The sequence below is a fragment of the Sapajus apella genome, unplaced genomic scaffold, assembly GCF_009761245.1.
Source record: "Sapajus apella isolate SASKATOON/1434 unplaced genomic scaffold, GSC_monkey_1.0 scaffold1, whole genome shotgun sequence".
Taxonomy (NCBI): domain Eukaryota; kingdom Metazoa; phylum Chordata; class Mammalia; order Primates; family Cebidae; genus Sapajus; species Sapajus apella.
In genome coordinates this window covers 18,381,083-18,404,332 of record NW_022436941.1, presented here as the reverse complement: position 1 = coordinate 18,404,332, position 23,250 = coordinate 18,381,083, and the positions used below count along the sequence as shown (strand labels likewise).

Below are 23,250 nucleotides of genomic sequence, written 5' to 3'. Positions count from 1 at the left end.
TATATTAATTCTAAGATATTTGATTTTCTTGAGTTTTCTTTGGAACTGTCATAACTTGAGCTGTGGCTTAGCTTCTTGAAGCCTCCCAGTCACCTGCAAAATGAAGAAAATAATAGCTTCCTACTTCATAGCTGTAAGAAGACAATGAGATGATGATGATGATGATGATGATGTGTGTGTGTGTGTGTGTGTATATAAAGCCCTATGTCTAGAACATAGTAACAACTCATTAAATATTTAATACCTATTATTATATATCTGGGCTCTCTCACAAAAGCTAATACACTTCCCTTTAAATAGCTTCTAAAAATATTAACCATTGTTATTATGAGACTGCATTTGTAGAAATTAGACCTCTCATGTTGTAGGAGCATTTGATCTAATATTCTTTAGATAAGCCCCAAAACAGTGGTAAATTTGTGATTCTCTGAACTGACTGTGTTTCTGAAGCACTGGTAGCATGGTATGTCAGTGAAATAAGCATTATTTATGCCAACCAACTAAAATTATTTCAGTGAAACCAGGATGATCTAGAAAATTCAAATGAGATCAACATTGAGGTTAAAGCACTCCCACTGGCCTCATGTTGCCAGGTCACTGAAAGAGAAAGAGGATCCTCTTAACTACAGAGGATCCCCTGTAGTTAAAATTGTGAAACCCTATACATGAGGACAGAGAAAAGAAGAATATGTAGTTTTTTTCGAAATCTCTTTTACTCAGAAGTATTCCCCCAGAGAAAATAGTAGGAGATGGGGCAACAAGGCTTTGTGAAACTCACTCCTGACAAGCCTTCTCAAACTCTGAAAGAATAACAGGGTAATTCCCTATGGACTAAAAGGCATCTCTGGTCAGTCTAGGCCTTAGAGAAGGCTATTTTCTTGAGCTTGGAGGTCTGTTATTTCCCAGAGAATAGGTTGCCTAAATTAGTGAGGAAACCGTACGATGTATGTGTTTTTTATTCTATCCCTCTGAACTCATCCCCTTACATCTCTGATCTGCAAGGCAAATTTAATGCAGTCACTGATATTCTTGGACTCAGGTTGAGGAACCTCTGGGAAGAGTTGTCACTCCTGCCCATATCTCCCACCTTACCCCAGCAAAAACTACATGTAAATTTTTCTATATCCCTAATTAAAAGGAATGGTGAGAGTACCAAGAGAGAATACCGGGAGAGGGATGGATATAACTGACTACTTGTCACTCTCATCCAAGCTTCTCATGACCTCTGCAGTTCTTGAAGATCACAGGTATTCTGCTGCACTATTCTCTGAAGTTTTCCCTTTCCCTCTACCCGGCCACTGGACTGTACTCACTCTATACTGTTTGTAAGTGGGTTAAGAGTACACTGTAATTAGCAGAAGATTTCAGTGTACCCTCATGTTCTCCTTCCAGAGGGAGACTCACACTGGTAGTCGAAGACAAACAACGGGTAGAGGGATGCTGAAGGTAGTCAGAGAGAATGAGTAGCAATTGTAAAAGCAAAAGCTTAAAAGAATGGGCTCTGTCTTGTTCTTGTCCTTTTTCTCTTTGCCTTGGCCTACCTTTATGTAACTCCAATGTGACTTGTTGAATAAGAAGGAATTTGGATATTCTCTCACTTGCAACAATGGGCTTTCCTCCTAAAATGCCCTATTAAGACTTCATGAAACACAGAAGATGAGGTGGGAATGAGCAGGCTAGTTAGACCTGCCAACAGGGGAGGGAATTACCATGGAAATGGGGAAGAAGGTGGCATTAGTTCTTTCTGGAGAGAAAGGCCTTAGATACTAAGAATATTTCTCAACAGAAATCAGGTAGGTGAGCAGCCTGGAATGAAAGATTTTGAGTTGGATTATGTAGAAGTTGATTTTATTAATCTTTTTCTGGACATATATATGGTGGCTTGATGGCCCTGGTAATTTTCTCACTGGCAATACCCATAATAAGTCACCCACATCTGGGGAACCATTTCTCCTTCCTCCACCTTCCCATCACACTCACATGTAAGGCAAAATGTAGTCATGTGAATTGGATTGAAGCATCCTCTTACTTGACCTCACCATTTTGACCACAGTGATTTAAAAAATAAGAGTAATTGAGTCAATTTGGATGAGCTGGAGTATCTACGACAACTGGGTCAAGGATTCGTAAATGACACAAACTGAGCCTATGAAATGCCTTCACCTGGGCTTTTCAAACTGAAGCACAGGTTAATGCCGCTTTTTTCTGGTCAACAAACTGTGTAGATATATACCCCGATCTGCAGGCAACCGGGGTTCCATCTTCATGAAACCTCAATGAAATCAAGAAAACAAAGTGGATTCACAAAGAAACAGAGAATAGACAGCAAGAATGTGATCTTACTGGTGTTCGATTTCCTGGTTCCATCTGCTCCTGCAGCAGATTTCACCCTTGTCCTTTGGTTACATGAACCTAAAATTCCTCTTTTGACTAGCTAAGCTTAAGATATATGCCTGTCAGCAGGATCCAGAGTCCTAAAACAAAAGTGAAGTGATCACAGCTACCCGACTCCTTTTTATTCACAAATCTTAGCCCCAGTACCAACCCAACTGTAAATCAGTTTAAGAGGTTTTCTTTTTCCTAATATCATCATTCTAAAAAATAATGCCAAAAATAATAATAGAAAATTGTTGACTTCTATATTAGCTGTATGTCAAGGGTATAGCTCACCAGTTTGCAAATGACTGGCTGGTAATATTAGCTCCAAATTGTCAAGACTAAAAATGAATGCATTAATTCACTAAAGACATATGTAATGAAGACCCAACATTATTTGATTCATTTTTTAAAAATGATTTATCTCTTATCAGGCTCTATCATTAAATTTTTCTTTAGCCCTTATTTATACAATTGCGTCAGGAGCTCTAGTTTGACTTGGTATGTAAATTGAGAACTGGCAATACAGTTTCTAACAGTGACACAGGCATATTCTTGGTAATTGTTGTAATGGTTCTCCTTTTGGTTTTGTAGCTCTGTTTTTTTCTCTCTCCAAAGTTGGTGACTACTTCCCATAGTTAAAAAACAAACAAATTACTGGTAGCAAATTTTAAATATATGAATACATCTTCCAAGTCATTTATTTTGAATTGCATTTTTCTCTGCTCATAATGGGAAGTACAAAACTTTACCTGAAAATTAAGTTATGCAATTATGCATAATGTAATTTTAAATATACAGAATGAATGAGCTGTGAAGAAAATGATTGTTTCACCTTAGTGTTATCAACAACTAAGATTTGTGAGAGAAGAGATTTTAATAAGTGATACTTAAAAGCATTCAAGTTATCTAACAAATAGGAAAGACCTATATTTTCTTCTAAATGACAGCATGGTTTAGAGAGTTAAATAATCCTTTCCACTGAAAAGGTCCTATTTAACCATGTTCTGTAGTTTTTAGAAAATGAGGCAGGAGGTCTGGGCATGGTGGCTCATGCCTGTAATTCCAGCACTTTGGGAGGCCGAGGCAGGCAGATCACAAGGTCAGGAATTTGAGACCAAACTGGCCAACATGGTGAAACCCCATCCCTACTAAAAAATACAAAAATTAGCTGGCCGTGGTGGCAGGCACCTATAATCCTAGCTACTGGGAAGCTGAGGCAGGAGAATCGTTTGAACCTGGGAAGCTGAGGTTACAGTGAGCCAAGATCAGGCCATTGCACTCCAGCCTGGGTGACAATGCGAGACTACGTCTCCAAAAACAAAGGGAAAAACAAAAGAAACTGAGTGAGGCAGGCAGTAAATTAGTGAGTTTCTGGTATCCGGTATCCTTGTGTCCTATAGCTCAAATGCTGTCACATTTATTTTAAATACTTTGTAAATGATCTCATTTCTACAAATTTAAAATAACTTAAGATGGTATATCCCAGAGTTTTCAAAGTAAAAATTGTGTATTACGATAATAAGTGCTATTAAAAAAAAAGACTTGTGACAAAACAAATTTAAGAAACACTAGATAAAAAAGCATTTCCCTTTTTTTTTTGAGATGGAGTTTCCCTCTTGTTGCCCAGGCTGGAGTGAGTGCAATGGCGCAATCTCAGCTCACTGCAACCTCCACCTCCCAAGTGCAAGTGATTCTCCTGTCTCAGCCTCCCAAGTAGCTTGGATTACAGGCATTTGCTACCACGCCCTGCTCTTTTTTTTTTTTTTTTTTTTTTTGTATTTAGTAGAGACAGGGTTTCACCATGTTAGGCTGTTTGCAAACTCCTGACCTCAGGTGATCCACCCTCCTTGGACTCCCAAAGTGCTGGGATTACAGGTGTGCACCACTGTGCCCAGCCCAAAGTAGTTTCTTTACTGCAGGATTTCTCAGACACTTACATATGTTAAAAAGTATTGTGAATCTTCCAAAGTATGGAGAAGATAACGTTTCTCATACTTACTTAATATTGCATCCTTTTTTGAATATCTTGTGAAACTGGAACTCTTTAGTACATGCTTTAGGAAATCAATGTTCTCCTAATTCTATAGAAATACTATTTACTCTTCAAATTTAAAAGGAGTATGGGGAAAGGGCTCTGATTTTAAGCTACAAATTATGATGATGAAAGTGATTTATTCAACCTGTGTGTTAATCCTCTACTAACATCTGTGGTAAAGAGTAGAAATACTAACAAATGCATCACATGAAGGCAGACAGTTTTTCAGGAAAAAAAGGAAAGCTCTACCTAGCCCTATCTTTGGTTACTGAATTAATTAATGAACACTGCTCAAAACACCGTACACTGATGAGACAAAGGAAATCATCTTTTGAATTAATAACAAAAGCATATTCAGATGCTTTGCCTTGAGCAGGAGGTAGAAGCAGGAAATATGTGATTTCAAGTATCACTGATATTCTACAACTCAAATCTGCAAATTGCTAGCCACGAGTCTACATCTGTTTTACCTGCACGACTCCTTAAGGATGAATTGTTTTTGTGGGTTAATTTTGTGAGTGTTTCCCACAACACATTTGCCCAAAGTTTGGGCCTGTTTGCCTTCTCAGGTTACCAGATTACAGGATAATCTGGTTCATGTTTAAATAAGGATTACTATGATAGTAATGTGTCTCTTTACATAAATAATTTGTAGCTAGAAGTAGATGTATCCCCTAAATGAATGTCTGTATATGTGTGTTTATATCAATAGTCATATATATTTCTTGTAAACCCTAATTAAAGCAGTGTGATTGTTTCTGCAATGACTGCTCTGTGTCCTCATAAGTGGCTGGTAATGGTGAAAAATGTTTATGTATGACAGTGTCTACTTAAAACGTCAGCTAGATTTTTAGCCATCATAGACAAATTTCTAGTCATGTGATCTTATTAACAATTTGTTAATACAAAAGGCAGTTAAGCAAAATCACCAACAGTACCCATGGCTTACAACATTTTAACCTAAAATGAAAATCAGATGATTTATATAACAACAAATGACTACTATAGACACTTGAAATCATTTATTCAAGGCATTTTTATATAATCTTGCAATCATAGTATAGATGTATAACAAAAGAATATGAGAATGCAAAGAAGAATATAAAGCCAATGTCTGAGCATTTAAAATAAGAGTTCTTCCAAAAAGTTACAAATGTCTTACAAATAACATTCCTGAAAAATTTGGGAGAAGCTAAAACTTCATTAAAAACATAACACCAAATGACATGTTACTTAGTTTATAGCAAGCAGTTTTATATTAATTAAATGTTCATATACCACAAGCTAAGACTCAATGTATTTTACATTCAGATTTAAATAACTCGGCACCATTTTAGCTTAGAGGATAAATGAAATGTTTAGTGTTTAAAAGTGGCCCAGGAATTTTGATAGCTAGGAATGAGACTTACCTCACTGATTGAATATATTTATTGTGAATGTGATTTCAAAAGAAAAAAATATAATAGAAAAAAGGGTACTTTTTAGTTATCAGTTAATACACTGATTAGTATCAAAACAAATTATTTTAAAAACATAATATCTCCTTACCAGGAATTCAATATTTTCAGGCAATCTGATAAAGATCAACTCTCAGTGCCAGGAAAATTTTAATGAATTGCATTTCTTCTAGAATCTGAATATTGGGAATGTGTGTAAGTGTGACTATCCTATGAGATTTCAAAGAGAAAAAAAGTTACTACAAATAATGTCTAGTGAGTAACTGGATGATAGAAATTGTACATAATTATATAAAAATATACAGATTTTCTGAAAATAGGCAAGTTTTATGCTCATATATGTCATGCTACTGTTGGAAGACTGAGTGCGAGCGTCAGAGGTCAAATCATCTTTAACCCAGACTGTGGCCTGAATCATCGTGAGATCCCTAACGTGGCATATTGTAAACTCACTCATAAACTCAGAAATTATGTTCCCATTTAGTCCGTTTTTTTCCGTCTTTTTTAGTGTTAAAGCCAAATTCCTCTCAGTACTCAACATTCTTTTTATCATGTCCATTTCCTATTTTTTAAAAATGTATTTAGAGTTTGGTAAGACTGGTCTGTGTTCTTTATTTTATTAATCAATAACCTTCACCAACTAATCATTATCTTTGAGTTTTGGCAGTTATTCAAAGAAGAGAGTCAAAATTTAAAATAGTTCAAAGAAGTTCAAATATATTAAGTGTTAAATCAATACATCAAATTATTTGGATGTTGTTTAGAGGTGCCAGGAGGGGGAAGAATGTTCACATATGGAATAAGGAAATATTTTTAGCTTCCTAATTGAAAAGTAATTGTCAAAATCAACCAAATAATAGGTGCTATATTTAAAAGGCAGACATTTCAGGGGTTAAAAGCATTTTTAATTATTAGAAATACATACATGCATATAATTAACCTTTAATTTATTTTTAAAAATAAATTATGGTCATGAAAAACAATAGTGCTTAAAAATGAAATTGTATAAACATGTAATTTTAGTTCTTGAAAATAAAATAAGATGAACCTTATGGGTAATAATGACATTTTTAATACTTATTGAGGTTATGGACAGTCTTTTTTATGTCCCAATGCATACCATGTGAGTACCTGCCATATATTAGGCCTTCAAAAGATGATGGATGGATAGATATATAAAAGGCCCAATGAACGACTGTAAATGTGTCTTTTTTTATATGTCCATGATGAAGTTGCCTAGGTTTTAACACAAGCTTAAGAATCAAAAAAATGATAGATCTGAAATCTGTAGATGCCAGTCTGGCTCAGTATTAATACTGACAGTAGTTTTTTTTGTTTTTAAAAAAGTAAGTATATTAAAATATCTCTATTAGAAAAGATTACAGTTTGAAAGGATCGTTCTATAATCTTAGAACTAAAAAGCAATTTAAGGCAAAGAGGTACATCAAAGAAGCTATTCCACAGCTCAGTTACTAGCTCAACAAAAGCTCTGTCTGTATTGTCTACTGGTAAGTGTGTGCCCTGGCGGATAAGGATCATATGTACCGCTATATCTGCCAGTTGATGACTGTCCATCTCTAGCTCCTCTAACCATGCTATGCACCCAGCAAGTGCACAATGATTACTAGTGATTGATGTTAACTTTACAACTCCATGACATGTAATACAGGATGTCGATGCACTTTTAAAATTCCACCTAAGGTGTTCTGGCACTGGAAAACCTTACTTAAGATTTTAATATTGGTTAATGTAGGAAAAATTCTGCGTAAGCACCACTAACTTAAAAGTGTAATTTCATTTCTTTCTGCACCCTGAATTTAGGAAAAAGCAAAATTCTCAAAATTCTATTATGGCACATGGTTTCACAGTTTAAAATGAAATCACAGCTGTCTCACTATGCAGCACAGTCCTTGGTTTTGCAGAAAGTATATTTTTCCTTTGTTACCAACCCTCAAGTATGTAATGCTATGTGCTTTGCTAATTTAGACTATATCTCAGACACACACATACACAAACATGGGTGACTGATTTCTGAATAACCCAGGATGATGTTCCTGTATTGCTCACTTATTATGTCATCTGTTCTAAATAATATACAGTTTTTAGCATTCCTCTCTTTAATAGCTGAACATCTTTTTAAAAATCTAAAAAAGTTGAAAAATCTTAAGATTTTTTTCAGTTTTCCTTAAGTTATTTGAGAGACAGTTGTGGTTTAGAGAGGACTTCTCTGTATGATTTTTATGTCAGCAAGAAAATTATATCTTTGGCAAATACTTTAATATATTTAAATGCATATTATCTCTGGATGTATCACATCAGTCATCAAAATGACTTCCCAGTTTCATGGCTGCCTTATGTATACCAGTCCCCACGATGGTGATATTAAGAATCCCACTTATAACATCTCTGCCCACAGCAAAGATAAAACAGTAGAGGGCAGCCTCAAGAAATATCAGACAGGAAATTGGGCAGTTCCCTTACTTATTTGCTTCAAAACAAAAGTTGACTCAAGTCAAAATGAAATTGTGCACTTGAAAGAAAGAAAGTTATCTACTTATTTTTAAAATGTAAACATAATTTTTATATAAGGATGATGTAACTATCTGAATACATGTATTGCCATTTCTCTACTATATGGTAGAATTTCTTGACACCAATGGTAATGTGTTTGTTTCTTTCTCAGCACCAGATATGTCCATATGTATTTAAACAGTAGGAGCATTGTTTCTAAATTCATCTATGTTATGACATATATAAACCCATTATTATTATGTTTCACTAAAGTTCCAGCACTTTAGAAAAGTTTCAGTTCAAAGTCATTTTGGCTCATTCATTTAAATAATACTGACCCTTTTGCACTATAATTTCAAAAGAAGCATAAGAAATTTGGATTTCTTTGAAAGAGTCAAATATGCAATTACAGAATTGAAGCACTGTGTTGATTAACAAAGTGATGTGAATGATAAACATTAAAAACTTCCCAAGTAATGATGACTTAAGTGTTCAAAATCCAGTTATGTGCTTTGTTATTGAAAACAGTCCAAACAAAAATTCTTTTGTTGTTTCTGTTCTCTTTTTCAAAATACATAAATCCTACTGAAGTTAATCTAGTTTTTCCCACTTCAGAATATCAGGCACCGATTTATCCATTGGGAGTTTTGCCTTGCTTTCTAATACCTAGATTAAGAAGACAAAATAAGACAAATTATTAACCTGATAATATAATGAATAAGTAAAAGAGACAAATTTAAAGTCAACCTTTTAAAAACTTATGCAACAGTTTCCCTCCATCTAAGCAGCGATCATGTTGTGAAATTATGCACTAGTACATCATTTTAATAATAGTTTGAAGATAGTGACTATGTCAACAGCAGAGATGCCCGATGCCTACACTCTTCACATTTAGAAGCAAAGAAACTGCTTCTGAAACACTCAAGAGTACAGCAGGACTTTTGAGACCAGCAGCCGTGGTCCAGGTGAGTTCATTCCATGGAACAAGGGCGGCATGTCCACCAAGAAGCAGAGTCAAGGCCTCTGCTCCATCTTGAATTAGTCCTTCTCCAGTGTGGCTTTGGATGTAGAATAATGCATTAATAGGCAGAAACTGGACCAAAACTAATCAATCAAATATTGCTGTCTGTAAATGTGATCATAGATCTTCATGTAAGGAAGTAAAAATTCACTTATTCCAAATCATAAACTATCCATTTCCAAACAGTAAATGTTGTGAGGAAGCAAAAAAATTACATAGTATCTTATAACTGAAAGGGGCCCCAGGGTAACCTGGTCAGTACATTTTGTTTCAATGAGGAAAATAAAGGAGGGAGGGTACATTAACAGCACACGCCTATTTACTGAGTGGCTTTTACACATCAACAGACTGCTCTTAAACATCTAGCAGGAAAAGCAATCAGTGAACTGATAAATGACTCTTCAGAGTCACACTCACTGCTGCTTACGCAGCCATCCACCAGGCTGACCTCATGGCCTTAGGCAAGTTACACTTCCTGCTCAGAAAGTTTCAGCCTCCCACTGCCTCCAGAATAAATTTTAGCCTGCTCTTCAGTGGTCTGTTCGATCTGACCCCAACGTACTTTTCACCCTTTTTGCCCAACTCGTAACTCTGTGAAATTGATGCTTTAGCCAAACTAGAAGACTTTTTTTTTTCCAAACATGCCATGCAGTTTCCTCCTGCCATGCAAGTTGCCTGCGACGTTGACTCTCCTGGGGTTCCTTTCCTTAACTCTCCCCAGTGTGTTCCTCAGACTACAAGGCCCAATTCAAATGTATCCTAAAGTCACTCCTGAAACTCAGCCCAGAGAGACCTCTCCTTTCTCTGAACTGATTCCTAGGAAGGGAGGCCTGAGGTGAAAGTCAAAATATAAGAAGCAAGCATTATTCTCCTGAAGGTGTGGGTTTGTTGCTTTTTTTTTTTTCTCAAGTATTCTATACCTTCCCCAATATTTGCACTCAGAATAAGTATAATATTTTATTATGATCACTAATTATGGGTAATTTAACTTTTTCATATTTTCCTCTGATCATATGGGTTATAAACATTCCACTTCAACCACTTCTGCAGTTTGTTATAGTCAGTAATAACCAATTAAAAAATAAATCAACTCTATGTGGGTGACCACATCAGGAATCTGTCTTGTATAGTCATCTTGCTGGAGCAATACAATAATATTTATTTCCTCTAAATATCTGGCAATAGCCAATCCAATGGATTCTACTGATTAAAAGCAAGAGACATTCTATGCAACAGTGGCCTCACCTCTCCAGACCTGTTTCTAGTGGACAAACTTGGAAGTTACCAAACTTATAGCAAAGGTCCTGATCTCACCACATTTTATTTTACCCCTCATGAAACTTTTTATATTGTATCTCTATTACAGTTATATGTGTATTTCTCTCACTTCCCTACTCAATTCCTTTACTCAAATTATTTGAGAAAGAAATTCATTAAATGTTGAATGAGAGGTTGCAAGGTGGCAGACCTGTACCTAACAATGGGTACACAACAGGGCAAGAGACTAGATCCTAGCTATCACTGTGTGGAGCAGGAGACAGTAAACAAAGAGATTCATAAGTAATTAACTGAAAATAGCATAATAAGTCTACAGCAGTATAGAGATTAGGAGTCTTATTTATCTTTGCATTATTCAGTAGTATCTTGTTTAGGGCATCAACAAATGATACAAAAATAAGAGTGCAAATGAATAAATAAATGGAGAATGGATGAGAAAATTAAGGAATTATAAAAATTAAGAAAGATTATCTAATCCATTTATTTAAGTGTCAATTATTTTAGCTTAAATTATACTGATGTTCTGGGGGAGGGGGATGGTTAGTTATAACATGGAACCAACTCCACACAATATGGGCCATAAAACCTGCCAGGTTTTCTGTGCTGTGGGCATGTTCAGAAGAATATATGTGATTTTATTTTTTCAGTGCTATCCTTTGCTATCATAGGCTTCATCTATCTCTAATGTTATGACTTGTAAAGCACAGTCTCTGTTTCTTTATGTATAGAGTCCTAGGTTTTGTATCAGGAAGAAATTTCTGTTAATTGTGGGTTTCTAGTATAGCTCTGCTATTCCTGTCTGTATGATCCAGAGGCACTGGTGGTTCTCCAGTGACAAAGCAAAGCTGATGAGGGTTCAGTATCATTCCAATGGAAATAGTATTCTCATTGTTGGGAAGGGATAACTCAAGTGGCATATATAATTATAATCTAACAGCCAGCACCCCTTGGGGAGGCAGTGCTTAAGGAGATGGGGCAGGACAGACAAGTAAGCAGGCAAACTTACCCAACTTTCTTTCATTATTTTCATCAAAGCACCTCCCTGTGAATAGTTATATGCTGGGATGCCTTTCAAGATTTCACTCAACGAAGAGTCTCAGAAGCAGGAATATTAGGAAAAAACCTCCACACACCTCAATCTTTTGCAGAGTATTTCCCTAGTATCCATGGTTCTAGATCGCAAATATAAGACATCTTGATTTGTATAGACCAGGGGGTCTGATCTCTTCAGTTCCTTACTTTTTGGCAGTGATTTTCAAATGTACTTTGAAGAACCCTAGGATTTCCTTCAGGGACTGAGGAAGGGGCAGGAAGCAACTATTGAGCTTCCTACAAGCTCACCCCCTCTATGTATTGAACAATTTGATATATTGGGCCTTCACTAATGCCTTCTGGGTGGACACTGTGGTCTGTTTATGTCTTCTCCTGAAAACTACACTTCTCCTGACAACGAAAAACCTTAGTACATTCCCCTTTCCCTTACATTATGTTAAAAAAAAAAAAAAAAGAAAAATCAGACTCCATACCATTTTCTGTCTTTGGTCTGCTTAAAAGAAAGCTACTGTAGTAGTAGAAACAGATATATTCTATGTGTAATGTTTGAGCATGAACAAAAATTATTTGTGACAACAATTACTTAGCTAAGCAAATAATACTTACGGTGAAATCGTGCAGCCTGAGGCATACGCATGATGTCCTGTGTAGCGAATGTCGCAGCGCACAACGTTGTTGGTATAGTCAGATTCAGGAACCAGGTAGCTGGGGTTTACACTGACCTGGGCAACACAAAGAGCCTTTCTGTTAGAGTTCCTCAGTATTGCTTTTTCCATAGGACTACAACAAGTAAATTGTTAATGAGGGACTTAGCTAAATCAAGCAGGGAAGGGATTTTAACTTAAGTAGGTGGGTAAACTCTGGAGATGTTATGGAAAGGGACTGTGTATTTTCCCCTGAAGTTCTTTAAAATAAGACATATTATATTACATCAGATTGTTTAGAAATTAGTTTGAGGATGTATAATTGCTTCCAATACCATGGTTATTTAACATTTGAATCCAGAGAAGAGGTCCCATTGATCTGCAACATAAATACATGATATATTTTCAAAGGTCTCTACCTTTAGGATATAGTTTCCAGGTTTTACATCTGTAATATCAATCCACTGGCAGTCTATGTCTGCACCATAGGTATCATAACAGCCAGGACTCAATCCCTAAAATAAATAAAATAAAAAATTTAAAATGATGCTATGTGGTCAGACTATGTTAAATAATATGCTATTATTTGCAAATTAAATTTTAAGTTAGTACTTACAAGAGTATGACATAAAACTATACTTATATTTCATCTCCCTTGAGAAGTATTTATTACTCAGCTTTATAGCACCTCCAGCTAAAAAAGATACAGGACTAATATAAGTAGTAGTACGCCTCACTTCTTAAAAGTGTCATAGATCACCAGAGATAAATGCAATCTGAAGTAACAAAATAGGCCTTCTAGCAAAATTCTAGAATTTTAACAGTTTAGGAATAAAGGCCATGTAATAATTAACTTAGCTCAAATGTCCTCTTAGTGAAATCCTCCCCAACTTCCCCTTTTGGAAATTACCTCTTGTACTTTGAACATCTATGATGTTTTTTACTGTGGATAGCTTTTATAGTGTTTCTCCCATTTTGCTTCGCATTATAATCATGCTATGTAAGCATATAGATAACCAGAGGCTATAAGTTCCCTAAGGATGGAGTCTATGTTGCACCTTTGAATAACTAACATTTATTAAATAGTATGTTGCAGAAACAATTTTAAAAATTATATATATGTGTGTGTGTGTGTATATACAGATAAATTCAATTTTAGCACATGGGGTGCTATTATTGTCTCCATTTCACAGATGAAAAACTGAGGCACACTAAGATCAAATAACTTACCAAGGGTATCCAGCTAATAAGTGGCTACGCTGGTTTTGAGTTTAGGCAATCAAGGTCCAGAGCCCCTTTCCTTAACTACCACACTACACTATATCTCATGCAGTCACTGAAATACGACATATTTTGTTGAATTGAAGGGGTAAATGCATGACTAAATTGATAAATGCCACATCACTCTACTTGCTAAAATATTCACATCAATTAGTAAACGAGTGCCTTCTACAGGCTGGGAGGAGAAAATACTACTAAATTATAGTCAGGAGAAGCTTTCTCAAATTGGAATCTATAGGTATATTCTTGATTCCATTATTTCTTCACAAAAAGTTTTAACTTGTATTTTCATTCTAATAGTAATTTAAATTTGAAAGTACATGCTAGATTTTATTTTAACTCAACACTGCCATTCAATTCTGGCAACCAGTATTGCTTTGCTGTTTAAGATCACTTTGGTCACCGAAGTGACAGTAAAATCACCTTAACATGCTCTACCAATGGTGGTTTAGCTGCAGCTTGATTTGGGAAGAGGAAGGGAGAATTGTGTTGCCGTACAGCACACAATAGCACAGACAGGCCAAATTCAAAAGGGTCAAGTGCTGCAGCAGTGAGACTCATATTCTATTGTTACCATCTAGATTCCTATCTTGATCCATATATCACTTAACAGTATGTTGAGTAGTAAACATAAAATGAAGAATTTTTGGTCTGATTCCAGTATACAATTCTGATTCTGGCATATAATGCATACTCAATAAATGTTAGCTATTACTTCTACTACTACCACAATGTTCATGACATTATAAAGGATTCATTGGATTAGACATTCATTTAAGATGGGTTTAAATAATGCTTAAATGCTTATCTTGCCTTCAAATAGACAAAAGAACTTCAAAAAGGCTGACATTGGGACTCTAGAATTCGACAGCTGGCAGAATTTAAGAATAAACTTTGATTATGTGAACAGGCAAACAAAGACTTGAGTTACTAAGGCTATTGAGCAAATAGGCATTTCATATAGGCAAAGTCAAAATATAAAAACAGATTAAATGTATCATGTTAGCTGAAGCTATCTAAATCAGTAATTTGAGTTTTAGCAATACATGCCATTTGTTACATTAAATTAATAAGATTAATGCAGCTGTTTTAGTTTTGTATATATTTAATGTGTAAATTTTTGTCTCAGAACACAGGAGTTATTAAAATATAAAAGTGTAAATCTAAAGAAGTTATACCTAGTTTTATGCTTGAATACATTTAAGCAGCATTACAATAAAAGTAATCTAAGTCATTGGGTGACTGAGAGATTATTTTTTCCTTTAAATGAAGTCCATGTAAAAGAAACATTGGTTTAATGAAAAAAAAAATATGTAAATCACTCAATGCAAGATTTAGTGAATAACGGTTAAAAAGGACATATACAGATGATTAACAAGAAAGCTACCATATAAAATGAAATGGGGTCACCGCAAAGAAGTGGGGAACTAGAAGTGCAATAAATATCCACAATCCCAGATTCAAATACATCAGAGTGAGCTGTCCAGAGTGCCTCTTTTTGTAAATGGAGTGAATAAACTCAAGGTCCCTTGTACACGTGGCGCTACAGCACATGCAGATCACTGAAAAGGGAATCTCTGTACTCACACATGAATAATGTGTGGGTAAGTTACTTCTCCTCTTTCTTAAATAAGTACTGTCCTGGGGCATGTAGAAGTTAACCTTTCCCCCCCCAATTGCTACGATGGTCTAAGCTCAGAAAAAAAAAGCAATGGTAACACTGAGGTCACCAAACAGCTTCCTGCCACAGCCCTGGAATTTGCTTCCAAGATGCCAGCTGCTGATCCCTTTGTACCCTGAGTTATGTAAATTCACTGCCTTTTGCCAAGATCTGGGTGGGAGTCAAATTATAATGTCCTTTTACAAATTAGGGTTTCATATGGAAATACTGACATAGCTTTTAACTGACACGCATTTTCCAATTATAAAACATACAAACTGCTTAGTTCAGCACTACTTTAAAAAGTCCATCCAAACAACATCTGACATCAATTATACTGTAGATTTAAATATATATGTGTGGAGAAAGAAATGGTGTCCTCCTGCTTCTATTTGCATTATTAAAAGAGACAACTTTTTAAAGTGCGTATGAAGAAATTTATTACCCCTTCATTTGGTAACCCCAACCACTATTTTATTTTGAGCATAAAATAGAAAGAAGGAATGGTTTCACAGGTGAAAAAACATAGGCATCTTTTTTTACAGTTATTTACTAAGCCAGTCAAGGAATAGAGAATGGGTGCATATGTTGTCAACCATTCAGACTTTTTCAGAGAGCAAATTTCTGTTCTTCACTGTGGAGCATAAGGACGCACACTGACCTGTGATCATGAATAGGGGTTACATGCATAACTGGAAACACTTTAAAAATACTTTGGATCATCAAGCCATCATTTGCCTTTTCCCAATTATTTTCTATCTTGACAACATGGCCCCCAAATTGAAACACTTTATAAAAGAGAGGTGAGAGGAAAGAAAATACTAGACTCATGGGGTGTATCATCTACATTTTTCTTTGAGAACAGTCTCTGTAACCTTTTGATAAAAATGTATGTTCTTAAATAGCCTAAATGCTATTTAAGGCTAACAAATGGGAGATGACCTGTTTTCTGAGGCCTGAGGTTCCTGGTTTCAGGGTGCCAACATACCTGTGTGTGTGCAGTACATGCAAATCGCCTGTGGTAGCCATAGTCACAGGATGTGTCTTCTAGACAGAAACTTGCTTTGTGGCCTTCAGCCACTCTCCTCTGGGTGTTGGCATCAAGCAGGTCATAGTGGCTAAACTCATCCATACTGTGGTAATGTCTAACGTCCCACAAAACAAAAAGATCAGTTACATACAGAGAAAATAATGAAGATATTAAATGACTTCTCTCATGGCTTCACAAATTTGTTTTCACATAAAATTGAGACCAAGTTTATCTTCTAGAAGAGAGATTCATGCTAGTTTTATTTATCTATTTATTTATTTTGCCCCCCCCCCAGGACATATATCTATCAAAATTATAAGGTCTAACTTTGCTATTAGGACAAAAGACTTAGTCCGGTATTTTACTTTCTTATTGCACCCTGTTTCGTCTTTGAATATTAACTAGAAATAAGACAATAAATTATCTGTGCTTAAGTCAAACTCGCCATGTGTTCTCTAGTATACTTCCCTTGGCTGCCACAGCTGATGTTTCATCCCCCTCCACCCAAAAAAAAAGGCAGCAGCACATGACTTTTGTGAGGTTTCTATGAGATTTTTAAAAATTGAGTTCTCACACATTTAAAATCATTAGTGAAAAGCAAAGGAGATATCATGGCATGTTTTATCTACCATTATTACTTAAATAGTATACACTTTTATTTAGAAATAAAATATTTCCATTTTATCAGGAAATTAGGTGACTTATATCTACTTTTGTCATTTCATTAAATAGAAGGTGCTCAGCTGTTCATCTTCTCACATAAGTTAAAAACAATGAGGACTGGCTTGGATTTCAGGAAGAAAGCTTAAGGCCACACATCAGGATTTCCTGACAATAAACACCCAGGCAAGTTACTAAGGCAAATATAGAATTGCCTTATGTGAAAATCCTTTATTTTATTGATTTTTTGAAACCCAGACTGGAGTGCAGTGGTACAATCTCAGCTCACTGAAACCTCCACCTCCCAGGTTAAAGCGATCCTCCTGCCTCAGCCTCCCGAGTAGCTGGGACTACAGGTGCATGCCACCACGCCTGGCTAATTTTTGTACTTTTAGTAGAGACGGGATTTCACCATATTGGTCAGGTTGGTCTCGAACTCCTGACCTCGTGATCTGCCCGTCTTGGCCTCCCAAAGTGCTGGGATTATAGGCATGAGCCACTGAACCCGGCCAAAAATCCTTAAACTTAGGATAGTACAGGCAAGTACCTTGGGTTTGCTACAGGTCTTTTAAAAGATGGAAGAAGGTCCTTGTGAGCTCATGGAGTATATCATCTACATCTTTCTTTGAGAATTGTTTCTGAATCCTTGTGATAAAAAACGTGTGGTCCTATGCAATGCTCTTTAATTCTAACTAACTGTAGATGATCTTGGCTGTAATGGACTTTAAAAGAAATCCTACCTGTAATGTATTGGAGTAAATTTTATTGAAGTCAATTGCTGTATTCTATCAACAGCTTTAATAAGCTGGACTTCCAAGTTTCCATTTCAAAAGATAACAGGATCTTATGGTTGATGGGTTATGTCAAATTACACAGAGAAAAATTCCAAACATAAATAATAGCAATTTTCTTTCTTTAGGTAAGAAATAAGACTTGCATTTGTGATATCAAAAATCACCTGAAAATGAAAAAGCAACACAAAAGTAGCCAGTACGTCCATTTACTTACTGGTGACAACTGTGCCATTCCCAGGAATATCTTGGTCGGCTGGGTAAGAAATCTGATGTCCCTTGGTTTTTCACTCTTTGGGGAAATCTTAGCAGCACCCTGTGATCATAATCTCTGACATCTGCCCTGTATGCTGTACTGTGATTTTGAAAAAAGGAAAATTATTATATTCATAGAAAATTAAAGACAAAACTACAAATAAAACTCCATTATATAGTAGTGACAATCCTCTTTCCCCAACTAGACTATCAGTTCCAAGAGGCTAGGGCATTTTGTTTATTTTGTTCATTGCTGAATCCCAAGCTCCTAGAACAGTCCTGGAGTAGTCAGAGATCAATGAATATTTGGTGAATACGTGAATGAATAACCACTATGGAAATCCACAGATCTTAACAGTAAAAACATAATAAATTGGCATTAAAAATCTACATGTCAGAAGTAAACTTTGTATCTAAAATCAATTCAAGTATAATCATATGAATGAGTGAAACCAACGTGGAAATAACCCCCAATAAAAAATAACTCACAGATATGAACTTCAACCTTAACAAAACTTTTAAAATAGTTAATAAGCTGCAAATTGAGGAAATAACTCTAAAAGAGCATACCCAGATTTAAATGAATAATTTTGTAACTTCACTATCCCTAAACAATGGCAGTACTGTAAAAACATCATAGGGAGTTCAATGGTGTGAGTGATGCAAGACTCAGGAATGAAAATGACCTTGGATTTCTTCACTTCCTTTAGCCTGACAATTATAAAGGGTCAAAGTGGAAGAAATGTACAAATAAACATCACTGTGTTCCCACAAATATATTTAGTGTGGATATATGTTCAGATGGTATTGATGACCTTATTTTACATCTTAAACTTTTGGTTATATTTTTATTAAAACATCTTTTGCTCCCTCTGCTGTTTCTCAGCAGTAAACGCATAGAACCCCAATCCCAGAGTTACTATTTTATTTTAGAATATTGGAAAAATAAAGCTTTTGCTCACAGTCTTATTCTGGCTAAAGTAATACCAAAACAACCAAGTTTATCGTGGTCTCAAACAAAAGAGGAAAACTAAGTCTTTATCAGAGAGGCTACGATGGCAAATTTGCCCCCAGTCTTTCAAGGGGGTATTAGCACACTGTTGCATGACAATAAATTTTTTGAATTACTGTATAGTTGTTTTATTAAAAGTGATTCGAAACAATTGACTCCAAAGTTTAAGTATCTTGGAAAAAGAACATAAGACTTTCAGTCTCCAGGATAAAGGTTTGCTCCACCTCTCTGATTTGTGCTGCAGTTTGAGACAGAACCCACAGAAATCTTCAAAATATTAACTCTCCATTCAGGTCAGCACGCCCAGGAGGTCACGTCCCACTTCCCAGCTCTTGACCCACTTCCTAACACTTGTCTGCGGGGAACAGCAGTCAGAACCAGGCACCAGAGCGCCCCCTGAAGGAAGACCGGTGAGCGGGGCCTCAGACAACTCAGCCCGTACCTGGCCAGACAGTTTTCCTCCGCGGCGCATCTCAGGTTGTACATGGACATCTTCTGCACGTATGTGGACGCCTGGATGTAGTAGGGGTCGGCCACCAGGTCTGGGAGACCTAAACGTCAGCAGGCGACGGGCGCAGCAGTGAGACACCCCGGCGCCCCCCGCTCCAACTCCCTACCCCTTAGGTCGCTTACTCCTCACCCTTCGCCCACTGGGACTGCAGAGTGGGGCTGAGGGCAGCAAGAGAACTGGGGACGCCCGGGGCTGCAAAGCAATGTGAAAAGGAAGCAGGAGGGGCAAGACGCGCGGTTTGCACTAGATTCCAGGGCTGCCTCTGCAGGAGCGGGGGGAGGGATCGGATCTGCGAGTACCGGGGCCCGCCGCGCCCAGGCAGCCACGTCGAGAAGCCACATAGTCGGGGACCAGGTGCACGGGTGCTTCCAGCGGCACTGGGGGAGCTTACCGTACTGGAAGTAGCCGGTGCCGTATCCGGGCCGGTACCTGCCCCCGGGCCTGGGCCTTTCGTAAGTATCGTAGTAGTTGTAATAAGGGTTGTCGTCAGAGTACTTGTAGGGGTTGTACGGGTCGTCGCCCACCATGCCGTCCACGCGGCTGGGCGGCTGCAGGGTACTGAGCGCAGGGACATCTCCCGGCGCGGTCTCGTTCTCCGCGCGCAAGGCGCCAGAGTCTCGGGCTCCAGACGACGAGTATCCAGCTTGGAACCAGTGGCGGGCGGCGGGCCTGGGGCGGCCGGCGGTGACTCCAGATGAGCCCGCCGTCCGCGCCCGCGCCGCGGCGGTGCGGTTGTCGCGGATCAGCAGGATCGGAGTGCGGGGCTGCTGGGCGGAGGCGCCGGCGGCTCCCGGGACGGCGGCACCCGGGTCCCGGCGGCGCTGAGGCTGATACTGTGAGCCCAGGCTCAGCAAGCTGAACACCTGCCCGTTGTTCTCCCATTGGATCTTCTGGCGCCAGGCGCCCTGAGTCGCCGCCGGCTCGCGCGGGGGCTGCCGTTGGCCGGCGGCGGGCGGGGCGCAGCGCACGAGCGCGCAGAGCTGCAAAGGCCCGAGCAGGAGGACCGTCCAGGCGAAGCGCATCGCTCCTTTTGCCGGATTGGCCCCACTCGAGGAGGACGTGGCTCAGAGAAAATAAAAACGGGGCTCAAATCACGTGAGGGAGGGAGAAATCTTCAAACAAGGAGGCGAGCGGAGCACGGGTTTCTCAGTCTTCCCCAAGCAATGCCAAGGGTGGGATTAGACCCTTCCCCAGTCAAGGCGGCTGCTCGGACGTGGCACCCTTCTCTTTCCCCTTTCCCAGTCCTGGAAGGCAACGCGGAGCGGCTCACCAGTCCTGGAGAGCGGGCAGTGTCTGGAGTGAAGGAAGGAGGAGAGATTTTAAACTTTCTGGCACGTTTGCAAAGTTACACAAGCCGTTCTGGCCTGGCCGCCCCTCAGCTATTTGTTCACGTAATGCGATTGGAAACGTGCAAGGCGGACAGCTCCTCGCCTCTGCCCCTCCCTCACTCCCCTCCCTGTCCTCCTCCCCCCAGACACGTTGCACAGGGAGCGTTAAGGGGAAAGAACAAAACGGAACACACATCCTGAGACACACTGCCTTAATCTGGGGCGAACATGCAGGAATTTCAAAAAACTCAGACAGGCGAAGGCAGCCAGGCCGTGGGGCGACGCCAAAATATGCACGAAGAAAAATGCTATTAGGTCACCAGCCCTTGAGAGGCGGGAAGTCGGGAGTTTGGGAGGGTGCTAGGGGGCGAGAGGGGGGCGGGGGAGGATTGTGACTAAAGTTTATCCATAAAAGAGTTAACCAGACACATTTCCCAACGTACACTCACTCGCTTTTATGGGAAGCGCCCTCAGCAAATAAACCCCAGGATATCAAATTTTGTTTTTCTATGTGTAGGTAATATGAGAAATGGGTTACAAATTTGTTTCCTACAGTGAATATTTTAATAACCAAAAGTGAAATTTTACAGGGAACAAAGCCAACTAACGCAGCAGCGATGAATAAACCTGTCTCTTTTTCAAAATGCCGGCCTGATTTGTACTTTGAGTGGAAGTGGAGAACCGTCTTTCATCTCCGCGGTGTCGGCAAGAAAGATTCATTAAAGACCAGAACAAGTCTGCAGGAGAGAACACTCAGAAGGCATGTTCACATATGCATTCTATGAGACTTTTTTCTTTCTTCTTCATCTTATAAGGAGGTTTGACTTTGGATTTTTAAAAAAATCAAATTACCCCTGTTAAATACTGAAAGTCAGTAAAACACCCCATGCTGTTTGATTTATCTTCCAATTTAAACAAAGGGGTTGCTGAAGAAACATTTTGGTAAAGAGAAGGAAGTAGGAGTGGTCAGAAGAGAATATAGGTAGGGGGATAAATTATGCTGAATGGAAGGAGATGCTTAATGGACCAGTTATTCATATACCACTCAGGATTTGGGCAGTGCTAGGAACCTGGCAACGAAAAGCAGCTACTAAACGGTCTGATTTAACATTACTACTCAAAACCAGATTTTGGTGACCATTTTAATGGTCTCATCATTTGGGCTGTTGTCCAGACATACTGCAATATTCGCATACCTCTTTAGTCTCTGTCTCTCTATATTTAATCACCATATTTTGGTGGTGTGGTGGACCTCTGCTGATTTGACTGCCTCACATCCATTTCCCTTTTATTTCTAGTAAGAACAACGGATTTTCCTTTGGCAGGCTTCCTGCCCACCCCCCTCAGTTGCATAGTAGAAGGACTGAGCATTTGTGAGACTTACCCACTTCAAGTAGTAGTGACCATGAGGTCCAAGTCTGGCTAATCAAACCATCTCTCTAGATGGTCTGATTTTATCTGGGATCTGAATCTTGAGCAGAAGGACGCTGTAAAAAATGTTGCTCCTTAAACTACTAAAGAAAGTGCCCAGGCCAGGTGCAGTGGCTCAAACCTATAATCCTAACACTTTGAGAGGCTCGGGAGGACAGATTATTATCATTGGAGGTCAGGAGTTTGAGACCAGCCTGGTCAACATGGTGAAACCCTGTCTCTATTAAAAATACAAAACAACAACAACAGCAACAACAAAATAGTTGGGTCTGGTGGCACATGCCTGTAATCCCAGCTACTTTGGAGGCTGAGGCCAGAGAATTGCTAGAACCCAGGAGGCGGAGGTTGCAGTGAGCCAAGGTCAGGCCACTGCACTCCAGCCGGGGCAACAGAGTGAGACTCCGTCTAAAAAAAAAAAGTATCCATTATATCCTGCCACACGGATCCCCCACTCCAGGCTACTTTAGGGGAGCACATTCTGAGACCTGGTTCTTTAGCATTTCCTTCTTTCTTTCTTCCTTCCACCCCTCTTTCTTTTGTGACTGAACATGGTCAGACTCAATTTCTGTTGTTTTCCGCCTAAGAATCCTGATTGACACTGAGCAGGGTGTGGCTGCTTCTGTCAGCTAATCAGATCACATAATTCTCAGTCCAGGGTGATGGGTTTGGTTCAACTTGAGTCTAGTTCGATTTCTCCTGCCCATAACCACACAGCATCCTTGGTCACAGGGAAATATCACATGGAAGCTTGCCAGTGGGTTGGCAAATCTGCTTATATGATGTTTTGCAGTTGAAGATGAATATTCAAGTGCAATTCCCTCTGATGGCAAGTCAACAGTGATATCTCACTCACCTTATAAAGGTCAGAGTCATCCCTAGCTGTCATTTTACAGACTTGCTGCGGTGCTTAAAA

At 38.6% G+C, this 23,250-nt stretch overlaps 1 protein-coding gene across 1 annotated transcript; it reads right to left on the bottom strand.

Moving 5' to 3' along the window:
* Positions 1-5,421: 5,421 nt before the first annotated feature.
* On the bottom strand, positions 5,422-20,899 carry LOX (lysyl oxidase). The gene is made up of 7 exons (XM_032270619.1): positions 19,970-20,899; positions 19,510-19,618; positions 18,018-18,155; positions 16,308-16,464; positions 12,798-12,893; positions 12,341-12,456; positions 5,422-9,048 (listed from the first exon to the last, which is right to left on the bottom strand). Exons 1-7 carry the CDS (start codon positions 20,598-20,600, stop codon positions 9,042-9,044), a joined length of 1,254 nt encoding a protein of 417 aa, XP_032126510.1. The 5' UTR covers positions 20,601-20,899; the 3' UTR covers positions 5,422-9,041.
* Positions 20,900-23,250: the final 2,351 nt, after the last annotated feature.

Excerpts from the sequence above, each read along its gene's own strand:
- LOX (XM_032270619.1), bottom strand. The coding sequence starts at position 20,600 with ATGCGCTTCGCCTGGACGGTCCTCCTGCTCGGGCCTTTGCAGCTCTGC. Across the intron at positions 19,619-19,969 it reads CACCGGCTACTTCCAGTACG|GTCTCCCAGACCTGGTGGCC; the intron begins GTAAGCTCCCCC and ends GCTGACGTTTAG. Across the intron at positions 12,894-16,307 it reads CATGTACTGCACACACACAG|GGATTGAGTCCTGGCTGTTA; the intron begins GTATGTTGGCAC and ends TATTTATTTTAG.